General features: G+C 42.5%; 3 protein-coding genes across 4 annotated transcripts; all 3 read right to left on the bottom strand.

The window, feature by feature from the left end:
- Positions 1-5,244, bottom strand: nudt21 (nudix hydrolase 21). The gene is made up of 7 exons (XM_037696115.1): positions 4,974-5,244; positions 2,755-2,955; positions 2,600-2,663; positions 2,431-2,520; positions 2,186-2,261; positions 1,938-2,052; positions 1-319 (listed from the first exon to the last, which is right to left on the bottom strand). The coding sequence occupies exons 1-7, from the start codon at positions 5,099-5,101 to the stop codon at positions 298-300; spliced, it is 696 nt and encodes a 231-aa protein (XP_037552043.1). The 5' UTR covers positions 5,102-5,244; the 3' UTR covers positions 1-297.
- A 1,035-nt stretch (positions 5,245-6,279) lies between these two features.
- On the bottom strand, positions 6,280-7,570 carry LOC119428413 (suppressor protein SRP40). 2 transcript variants are annotated; one of them, XM_037696097.1, is made up of 2 exons: positions 6,977-7,570; positions 6,280-6,900 (listed from the first exon to the last, which is right to left on the bottom strand). In XM_037696097.1, exons 1-2 carry the CDS (start codon positions 7,341-7,343, stop codon positions 6,647-6,649), a joined length of 621 nt encoding a protein of 206 aa, XP_037552025.1. In that variant the 5' UTR covers positions 7,344-7,570; the 3' UTR covers positions 6,280-6,646. The 2 variants fall into 2 exon arrangements, with proteins under 2 accessions (XP_037552025.1, XP_037552033.1); XM_037696105.1 differs by having other exon boundaries at positions 6,280-6,897.
- Positions 7,571-7,584: 14 nt separating this feature from the next.
- On the bottom strand, positions 7,585-9,676 carry LOC119425331 (proteoglycan 4). Its single transcript, XM_037692852.1, has 8 exons — positions 9,649-9,676; positions 9,430-9,533; positions 8,888-9,350; positions 8,708-8,800; positions 8,585-8,621; positions 8,382-8,453; positions 7,696-8,299; positions 7,585-7,624 (listed from the first exon to the last, which is right to left on the bottom strand). The coding sequence occupies exons 2-8, from the start codon at positions 9,492-9,494 to the stop codon at positions 7,585-7,587; spliced, it is 1,374 nt and encodes a 457-aa protein (XP_037548780.1). The 5' UTR covers positions 9,495-9,533; positions 9,649-9,676.
- Between the last annotated feature and the right edge of the window lie 374 nt (positions 9,677-10,050).

The raw sequence follows: 10,050 nt of genomic DNA, 5'->3' as shown, positions 1-10,050 counted from the left end.
GGTTAAAACAAAGAACACAACGATGTTGTTTTTTTTAATTAAACAGGCATTTTTTTTATGGAAACGTAAAATCAGATTCTCAACCCTCCTGCATACTAAAATATGTTGCAGTTTATCACATTAAAAAAAGAAAAAAGACTTGACTTTATATTTTTCTCCTGACAATATAAACGCCCCTGCTGACTCTGACCTGACAAGTATTTATTTTGTAAAAGGTGACTCAGAGGTGGACGTCCTCATCACGACGCTTGCGGCTGCGCTCACAGAGACAGCCCGACGCACTTCTCTTCACTCAGGTCAGTTGTAGATGAAGTTGAACCTGGAAAAATGAACATTATTAGATCTGCGTCGTTTGGTAAGACTCACGCTGAGGATCTACACCTCCTCGTCGTCAGAAAGTGTCACGCCGGGGCTTTATTCTGACAACATATATATATATATTTATATTAAAAAAAAAAAACAGGTGACAGCCACGTCTACAAATGAGAGAAAAAAGGAGCAACTTTTGGATATTTTCAGTTGTTTACCCTCCTCCCCCGATCAACCTCCTACCACTGCTGCAAAGCACACAGCCCGTTGAGAAAGCAGCATTTGAAGGTTGGTCTGGAGATTTTCATCATTAACGATTTATAATTATCCAAACAAACTTCTTCTAGGCTATCAGTAGTCAAACTGAACTAGTTACGGTTGTAAAATAACTCCTTCTAAAAAATGTCACACGCGTGTAAAAGAACGCCACATTAACCCTCTAAAGTTTTATTTTGACGCTACAGTAGTCCTTCGCTACGTCGCGGGTCGTTTTGCTCCATCGCGGTTTTTCAGACTAAGAGTTGACATGACGCAACGGCTGATTGATGGATGAGCCACACGATAGGCGTGGATTTTTTTTATCCATCCATCATCTTTCGCTTATTCCAAAGTCAGGTCGCAGGGGCAGCAGCTGGATCAGGGAGGCCCAGACATGTCTTTCCACAGCCACCTCCTCCAGCTCTTCTGGGAGGATTCCAGGGTGTTCCCAGACCAACCAAGAGTGTCCAGCGTGTCCTGGGTCTTCCCTGAGGTCTCCTCCCAGTCAGACATGCCCCAAGGGAGCGTCCTTACCAGATGCCCGTACCACCTCAACTGGCTCTTCTCAAAGTAGAGGAGCAGCTGTTCTACTCCAAGTCTCTCCTGGATCACTGAACTCCTCACCCTGTCTCTAAGGGAGAGTCCAGCTACCCTGCAGAGGAAACTCATTTCAACCTCCTGTATCCACGATCTCATTCTCTCTGTCAGTCCCCAGAGCTCGTGACCATAGTTGAGGGTAGGAACTAAGACCGACCGGTAAACGGAGAACTGTGTCTTACAGCTCAGCTCTCACTTCACCACAACGGACCAGTACAGAGTCCGCAATACTGCATCAATCCGGCTGTCAATCTCACGCTCCATTCTCCCCTCACTCATGAACAAAACCTCAAGATACTTGAACTCCTCCACTTGAGGCAGAACCTCACCCTCAACCCGAAGAGAGCAATCCACCCTTTTCCGACTGAGGACCATGGCCTCAGATTCAGAGGTGCTGATTCTCATCCCATCCGCTTCACACTCAGCTGCAAACCGCAAACCGAAATGGATTTTTTAAATTTCAAATAAATTATTTTAAATGATTTAGCACGTGTGTGCAGCCCACAACTGTGGGAGAAGCTTCCTCCTGCACGTGATCAGATGATCTCTGCTCTGCATGTGCAGAGAGGAGAAGTGGGTGTGGCCAAGAGTGCAGCTGGAGGCAGAGAGCTGAAATCATGATGTTCTGATCGCAGGTTGGGAGTTTCAGGTTCATACTGTAAGTTTTGATTGGTTGGGGCAATCACACCAGAAAGATCTAAATACAAGTTTGTATTGTATTTAACAACTGTTCTAATGAACAAAATGAACAATCACATGACCATGAACTTTACCTGCTCAACAGCTGTGGTAGACTGGAGATGATTGGTCCGTATCCAGGAGCATTATCATACAGCTCAAACAGCGGTGCAGCCACCAGCTTATAATTCTTGGGAACGGCAAACAGTGCTGTAGCAACACGAGACACGCACGTCAAAACGAGCAGAAACTGTTCGTTTGTTTCCGTTTCTTCATTTGTTGCCATTTTATACATCCAACGTTTAATCTAATAAAGCCTGACAGTGAAGAAACATCTGCTGACCTTTCTCCTGCAGCTGAACCAGGAACAGTTTTTTATGCTCCTTTGGTTTGGTGATGTGAGCTGGAATGTAGGGGTACTACAAGAGAAATGATTGATGGGTTAGATCCTAACACTTAAACTGAAACAGAGGACTGAAGTGAATGAAAAAACAATATTCCAACATTACAGGAAACAACAGATTGTTCAACGTGTAAATGATTCAATGGCACTACGTTCTCCTGTTCTAGTCAACTATGCGTACCAACCTGCGGAGGTTCAAAGTTGGGGCGCCACCAGTTGCCGATGCAGTCGTCAATCACCCAGTCCTGCTTCACCCCGTCTTGTCGTCCAAGAATCTGACAAGCAGAGAAAAGTTAAAAAGCACCACACTCACCTCGGAGACAGGAAGTTCAGTCTGCTCTGTGAAGCAGCTACCTCAGTCATCAGGCGTTTCAGCCCCTCCACTTCATCTTCTCCGGCATTCAACTCTCCACCGGGCCTGCAGCAGAGACACAAACACCTCAGGCAACTGCGCAGCTAAAGCCCCGGCTGCCCATTCACGCAGGAACCTCTGAACACCAGCTACTCACAGCTTGAAAAACGTGGTCCCCAGCTGCAGAAGTAACACGTGGGGCAGTCTGTGCTCGTGGACGATGAGAACACCCTCCACTGTCCGGCGCATACCCATCTTGTCAAACTCTTCGCGCATCCGCTGGAATCTGGCAGCCACGGAGCTGTCCTTCTCATACAGAGGCTCTTTGGTGCCGAAGGTGTAGTTGGTGAGAGGGTATCTAAAAAAACAAAATGTAATCCAACATGATGGGGGTTCACAATTAAGCATTGAACAGCAGAAATAAAGTAAAGCTACTGAAAATGACAATAACTAAATTACACTTTGTTTTTTTTATATGTTAAAATGTGTTTGAAAGACATTTTCCAACGGCCAGCACTGAAATAAAACGCATTTTTAGCTAATTCGATCTGACTAAATTATCAAACAACACCTTAAGAGCAGAGAAAACCGCGTCCACGCATTATTTTTACATAAAAAATTACTTTTACAACGAGGAAATTTAATCAGTTATCAGAGTCCCAAACTTTTTAGACTCATCACAAAGACATGTTTATTTGATACTGCGTTGTGTTCTTCATAGATTAAAAAAAAAAAGACTTTAGTGGTTTGATTTTAATTTTAAAAGTAGCTTTAACAATGACAAATATATCTAAAAAAAAAAAAAGTCAGATATTTTACATATTTACGCAAAGACATTTTTAACTAAAACCGATGACCAATTAGCAAATTATTTTCTAAATAATAAAAATGTACACAAAAACCGTCGGTCTTTACTTAAATAAAAACTGATTTTTCCCCCCTGTTTAACAACAATAAATAAACAAGTCTACTTGATTTGGTGTAAACATCTGTGTAAACATCAGTTAAAATGTAAACACCTTTTTTTTCCTTTAAGGCTATTTCAGCTATAAATGTGACTACAAACATTATATTTAACTGTTTATATTAGCTTATCTGCGTTTTTCTGCAACAAAAACAATAAAATAAAATAAAATTGGCTCAGACTGAATTATTTTTAGCATCCCGATTCATGCTCAATAATCCAGGTAGAAAAGTCCAACAAAGTTAAGTGAGGTCCTCTGGACGGATTCTTCTTGTTGAAGTGTCTGCACAGAAAGAGCAACATCTTCGGACCATGGCTATGCAGTCTACACCCACCTGCAGACCAGCGGTCACTCTGTCAGGGATGAAGACGTTCACATCCCTGACAGAGAGGTACGTTGGTTTGAGACAGGAGTAATGGAATCAGAATGCCTTTATTGCCATTATACACAAGTACAATGAGACTGAGAGCCACTTCGTATTCAGTGCAAACATGCTTTAAAAAACACACCTAAAATATAACGAAGCCGTATTTGTGAAGAGAACCTGTCCATCATTTAACAGAGGCCTCCGTGTTCAACTGTCCCTCTCTCTTACAATGCTATTACTAGTTTCACTCAGCCCTCTGTGAATAGCAAGCGGCCACCAGGGCACTAACAACAAACCGTTAGGCTGATGGTCCTCCATCATCACGTGAACAGCTAGTTCTGGATGTCAACAACAAACTGGTTGATCCACTGCGACACGTGTTATTTATAAGACTGAGTTAGTCGTAGCTCCTCAGACTGACGGACGTATTTTGCATAATTCATTCAACCTTTATTTAGACAGGTTAATCCCATTGAGCCTCGAGGACTCAGCTACAAGAGAGAAAATACAAGACGAATGCAAAAGAGAATAAAAGACGACACGTTTTAACAAAAAGACACCGTCCAGAGGACATGACTTAACTTTATTGGACTTTTCTACCTGGATTATTGAGCATGAGTAACGATGCTCTTGCGGGGTTTCAGACAGAAGTATTTTGTATAAAAGACGAAACATCTGTTTCTTATTGTTTTACTATAACTTAGATGATGCATCTGTTTCTTATTGTTGTTTTTATAAATTAAAAGATGCCATCCTTTTCTTGTTTGAATATTATAAATTAGATACCATATGTTTATTATTGTTTTAATATTATAAATTAGATGATGCATCTGTTTCTTATTGTTGTTTTTATTAATTAAAATATGCCATCTGTTTCTTGTTTGAATATTATAAATTGGATGATGCCATCTGTTTCTTATTGTTTTAATATAATAGATACATATACATTCCTTATTGTTGTAATATTATAAACAGGATAAGAAACTTGTAGATTCTATATGTTTCTTATTGTTTAAATATTACAGTGGTGGTGTGTGAACTCACAGGTTGATGGTCCTCTCCAGGGTGAGCGGTTTATTAGAGGCCGTGCCGCTGATGTATTTCGATGCGAACTGATCTGAATTACGGCGCGGCCAACCGGTACTAGAGCGACTGGGTTGCACAAACGACATATTTGTCTACGAGTATAAAACCTTCTGGCAATAGCTGGTTGTTTTTTTCTTTTCTTCTGGTTCCTAAAACAACAAAAGAAACAAAAAGCGGGCGCTCCTTTCTAATGCCTCCGCTGTGGTCTCATTTGGATTTCTACTTCCGGGTAAGAACAGTTCCGTTTCGATGATAAAGTTTTGACAGCGACACCTGCTGGTTGGAGTGCGGTACTCCAGTTCAGTTCATTCAACTCAAGATGACAGTTCTGCGATGGAGTTAAACTCAAAGCTGCTCCTCAGATAAATAATGTTAACTTATTGTTTTTATATATGAATGTTTCTGTTCAGTGCCCTGAGACCACTTCTGTTGTGACTTGGCGCTATATAAATAAACTGAATTGAATATATTATTTCCTAAATGTCTGATGTATAAACATCAGCATGTGTTTCTTAGCAGTTCAAAAAACAGAAGATTAATAGACCTTAACTTGATTTCCAGAGATTTTTGTCCTAAAAACTATGCTTTACGAGTCACATCCCAACTTCTTTTGTATCAAAACTCTACTGAAAAACAGAAAATCCTAATTACCTTGATTTATTTGAATTTGAGGATAACTAAGTCAGTGCTTTTTGATGCACGATGGCAAATTCAATCACTAAAGATATAACAATTACTTGGTTTCCGATAAAAACATTTTATTTTTTCTTTATTATTTTGTTCGTGTGTGATGTGAAAAGTAATATGTAATGTAAATTTTTGACAAACAATGCAAACAATAAAATATCATTACCTTATTTGAAATATATATAAGCACATTTATTTATTTCCGTTGGAAACTTATTATTTTCAAACCTAAGTTGTTTGTTTTTTTGTCTCTGTGGATGCATTAACATAATTCTTTACAAATAAGTTGAATAGAATCACGACTACTACGTACGCTTTTACACTTTCAACCAATAAAATATTTTTATTTTGAGTTTTTAAGACAATCTTACAATCTCTAACTTTCATTTTAAACCATTCAATGATGACTTGATTCTCAACAGAGAAAAATATAAAAAAATCTTTGTAAAAATAAAACCATTTGCACAGAAACTGAGGGAAATCATTAGACACATCTACATGGAAAATCTGAAAGTGCATATTCACTTAAACGTACTAAACAAATAAAAGAAAAACATCACTTGAATAATTTGGTCACACATAAAAGACTGAAGGAACGACTCCATCAATTGAATAATCCATTTAATAGTCATAACTCTTATCCATCTTTTGTAAACATGGTGTATTTTTCTTATGGTACATAATCATACGTGCAATACAAAATCTCCAACGAAAGCTAAAAAAAGGACAAAGACACTGCTGGGTTTGTTAATTACATCACACCAAGGGGATCTCAGTTCTTTGGTCCATTCCACTTCGTCATGTGCTGCAGTAATGTGGTGGTCCCTGTATGAAGTGCCATGGATCATCCCCTCCCCACCCTGGTATACATCACTGTGGACTCTTCTGCCCGTCACAGTTGTTGGTCCCATATTCAGCAACTTCTTCGATTTTCACTTTTCACCCTACGACGTTTCCTCTTGCTCTTGAGCCTCAGAGATGACATCTTCTCTGCTCCGCTCACCTTCTTTACCAACGTCAGACGGTGTGTCTTCTTCAGTTTTTACACTTTCTTCAAGCGATTCTTTTCTTGGTAAGTCGTCGTTGTCGAGTGCTGGTTTGCCACTTTCCTTTTTTTTCTCAGTTTGATCAGTTTCCTTCTTCTTATCCAGGTCAGTGGACTTGTTCTTCTCGATCATCTCGAGCTCCTCGTCCTCTGCTGAGAGTCAAAAATCCAAAATAAGTGTGGAAAAAGTACAGAATTATAGAACACAGTTAGAGAAATAAAAACTTACCGGTGTCTTCCTTTGTGGGCTTTTCTGTTGTTTCTACCTTGGCTTCTTCTTCAGAAGACACCTGGAAACCATTGTCTTGGCATGGACTACCGTTAGAGGACGCCGGACTGGTCAGAAGATGAGGAGCTGCGCCTGGTTCGTTGCCATTAGGAGGCATTTTAGAGGCAGGATCTGAAACTGTTGAGGAGCTAATTGCAGCAGAGATCGCCGAACTGCTGGTGGAAGTAGTATCTGCGTGGTGCAAACTGGTGGCGGTGGAAGTGGTGTCCGTTGGGTTCGTATCGCTGGAAGAAGTGGAGGGAGCAGAAACCTCGTCGGAGCTAAGGACAGCTGTCTGAATGTTTGAAGGTGCAGAGACTGAGCTCATGTGATGACTGGATGTTGGGGCGACGGTTTCAACTGATGTAGAGGAAGTGGAGGTGGTGGGAGGAAGGGCGGTCGGGACAACGGACGTGGGAACAGGGACTTCATGTGAAACCGTAGCTATAAGTGTATCACTTGAGATAGAAGGATGACTTGTAGTTTTAGGGACCAGTGTTTCACAGGTACTGGAGGCTTCAGGGGGTTCAACAGCTTTGGTGCCTGTGAGGGCAGCGTGCGGGCCTGGATCAGACGTGCTGGTGGAGGATGGAGAAGCTGTGGTAGAACCTGCATCATCGTCAGCAGCTGGAGCAGCATCGGCTGTGACCGCATCGTTTGACTCCGGCAAAGTAACCAACCGATTCGTTGTGGAAACTGGGCTTCGCTTGCCGGGGCTAGAAACAGTTTCCAGGGTGGTGACAGAAGAAGTAGCTATTGTTTCTGAGGTTGGGGTGATGGACTCAGAGGAGGCGGGCTGAACTGAGACGGCGGTGGGGGGCTCAAGCGCCTCCACCTTTGTCAGAAAGATGGAGGTGGGTGGTTCACCGTTAGTGTCAGTAGTTTTAGGGACAGAAGCGTTGCTGTCACCGACTGCACCATCAGTGGGTGTTGTAGCTGCTTCGGCAGGGTTAACTGAGTCAGTGCATATTTCTGTGTCTACAGTACCTAAAGGAGAAATTGTAACGCTGGCTGCATCGGGGACTGGGCCTGAGATTGTCGGTACAGGAGAGGTGGTGGTAGCAGTCAGGTTGGGAGCAGTAGGAGCCGAAGGAGCCGTGGTTGGACTGGGTTTAGTGGGCATGCCTGTTTCGGCTTCCTGTATCTGTGCTAACTCGTTCTCAGGCGTAGCGCGGCCAGATGTTGTGGGAGGTGGACCTGGTTTGATGACTGGTTTTGGGAGCAGAGCAGGTTTCCCAGCTGCCTCGTGTGCTGACACACTGACTCGAATTTGATGCCGTGTGTCTAAAGGAGAAAATTTGACACAAGAGTTGTTGATCTGCTTAAAGAGGGTAGATGTGAAACAATAAATGACGATGTGTCTTACCTGCTGACGCAGACATTGTTCGAGGTTTGGAGAAGGTAGAAGGTGGTTCAGGTTTACTGTCAATGATGGTACCTGAAATACAAAAGCCTTATTTTACAAGAAGAATTAAGCCCCTTAACTTCCATTTTAAAGATTAATCTAGCTTTATTGGGACTTAGCTGGACTGAGAAAGCTTTTAATCTTATTAAAACAAGGGCACGTACCTTCAGATTCTGCCTTTTTCATCTCTTTCTCTTGATTCTACAAGAATAGAAGGAATACTTAAAGACCAGCTTCAGTGTTTCCACGTTATTTGGGCATAAATTGACACGTGCTCATGCACACACCTGCGTCTCTCCTGGCTGAGGTTTAGAAACTCCAATGCGCTGAAGCATTAGATGCAGTTTCTGCTCAAAGCTATGTTGGCCTTCAAACGGTTTCTGAAATTGACAGCGGCACAGGAGTGACGCTCAAGACTTTTCTCGTAACATAAAAGTGTGCACGATCTCGGCTGGAGGGACCCTCACCTTTGCAGTGTTCCTGGCGTTGGTGGTTCCTGCTGCTGATCCAGACAGCAGAATGAGGGACTGGGATTTCCCCTCTCTGAGAGCTCGGCGAGGAGGCACCGCCTCCCCCCTCATTGACGCCTCACCTGTAACAGGTGACTCCTGGACAGCTGGCTCTCCAGTACCAGCACTGGGATGTGCTTTTGCTTTCTCCTTTTCATTTTCCTTGTCTTGCTCTTTCACTCGGTCCTTATCCTTGTCTTTCTCTGACCTGGCGACTTCTCTGAGGGGACGAATTAGATCGGCGATGGAGGCTTTTTTGGGTCGACCCTCTTGGCTTGGTTCTGATTTTAGACCTCGCTTCTTCTTGAGCGTAAAGAAATCACCAAGCTTCCTCCTGAATGTTCTTGTCGGTTGTGGACAAGGGATGGAGCTGGCTGGAGCCACTTCGTGCAGAGTGATGGGTTCCTCGTCTTGCTTGTTCCTGCACAAAGAACCGTGAACATAGAATCTGTTGTCCTCCTTCAATCTAAATATTTTACCCAAGCAGCTGTGATACTCACGGTGCTTCAGTGGGAAGCACTTTCTTTGTAAAGAACTCCTCGACTCCTTCATCCACTCGCCCCATGAGCTCAAGGACTTCATTTTCACTTTCAATTATCGTCTCCTAATTGTCACAGAAACACAGAGAAAATGGACACCTACAATCAGACAAACTAATGAAAGAGAACAACTCACATTATGTGTAACTTTGCATTATGTAACAATGAAAACCCACACACTTTGGCAGTATTGTTTCTCCTGCCTCTATAGGTGAATTTTGGTTTGATTCGCTCATCCGTTTATGCCACGGAACAGGCCTCCTGGGACTCAGTTGCTCAGTAACGTACGATGGAGAGGCATCACTAGATTTTACATGCAGAATGAGAGCACGATAACTCATTTAGCCAATAACAGGTAATGTGATATGAAAATTGCAGCAACGCAGAGTTGCATTACACAGATCAGATCCAAATCTGCGCCCACAAGAAGCAGCGAAAGTCAAGAGGGTGGTTGCAGAACACAAATTTAGCAGAAGTCACCATTACGTGGTATTCTGTCCAGGGAACTGCATCAATGTTGTCTCTGAGGGATTGATCATCTAAGATCTGTGACAACACGATCAGCTCTGTGGGAAATAGAAC

This window comes from Nematolebias whitei, chromosome 2, assembly GCF_014905685.2.
Source record: "Nematolebias whitei isolate Nwh7 chromosome 2, NemWhi1, whole genome shotgun sequence".
NCBI lineage: Eukaryota > Metazoa > Chordata > Actinopteri > Cyprinodontiformes > Rivulidae > Nematolebias > Nematolebias whitei.
This window is presented reverse-complemented; position numbering and strand designations above follow the sequence as displayed.

What these genes read in the sequence shown, in the direction of transcription:
- nudt21 (XM_037696115.1), bottom strand. Translation starts at nt 5,101, where the DNA reads ATGTCGTTTGTGCAACCCAGTCGCTCTAGTACCGGTTGGCCGCGCCGT. An exon ending in CCAACTTTGAACCTCCGCAG is followed by an intron (nt 2,262 to 2,430) that starts GTTGGTACGCAT and finishes TTTCTCTTGTAG; the next exon opens with TACCCCTACATTCCAGCTCA. An exon ending in GGTTCAGCTGCAGGAGAAAG is followed by an intron (nt 2,053 to 2,185) that starts GTCAGCAGATGT and finishes GTGTTGCTACAG; the next exon opens with CACTGTTTGCCGTTCCCAAG.
- LOC119428413 (XM_037696097.1), bottom strand. Translation starts at nt 7,343, where the DNA reads ATGAGCTCAGTCTCTGCACCTTCAAACATTCAGACAGCTGTCCTTAGC. An exon ending in GCCCACAAAGGAAGACACCG is followed by an intron (nt 6,901 to 6,976) that starts GTAAGTTTTTAT and finishes TTTGACTCTCAG; the next exon opens with CAGAGGACGAGGAGCTCGAG.
- LOC119425331 (XM_037692852.1), bottom strand. Translation starts at nt 9,494, where the DNA reads ATGGGGCGAGTGGATGAAGGAGTCGAGGAGTTCTTTACAAAGAAAGTG. An exon ending in GTGCTTCCCACTGAAGCACC is followed by an intron (nt 9,351 to 9,429) that starts GTGAGTATCACA and finishes TTCTTTGTGCAG; the next exon opens with GAACAAGCAAGACGAGGAAC. An exon ending in CTCAGCCAGGAGAGACGCAG is followed by an intron (nt 8,622 to 8,707) that starts GTGTGTGCATGA and finishes CTATTCTTGTAG; the next exon opens with AATCAAGAGAAAGAGATGAA.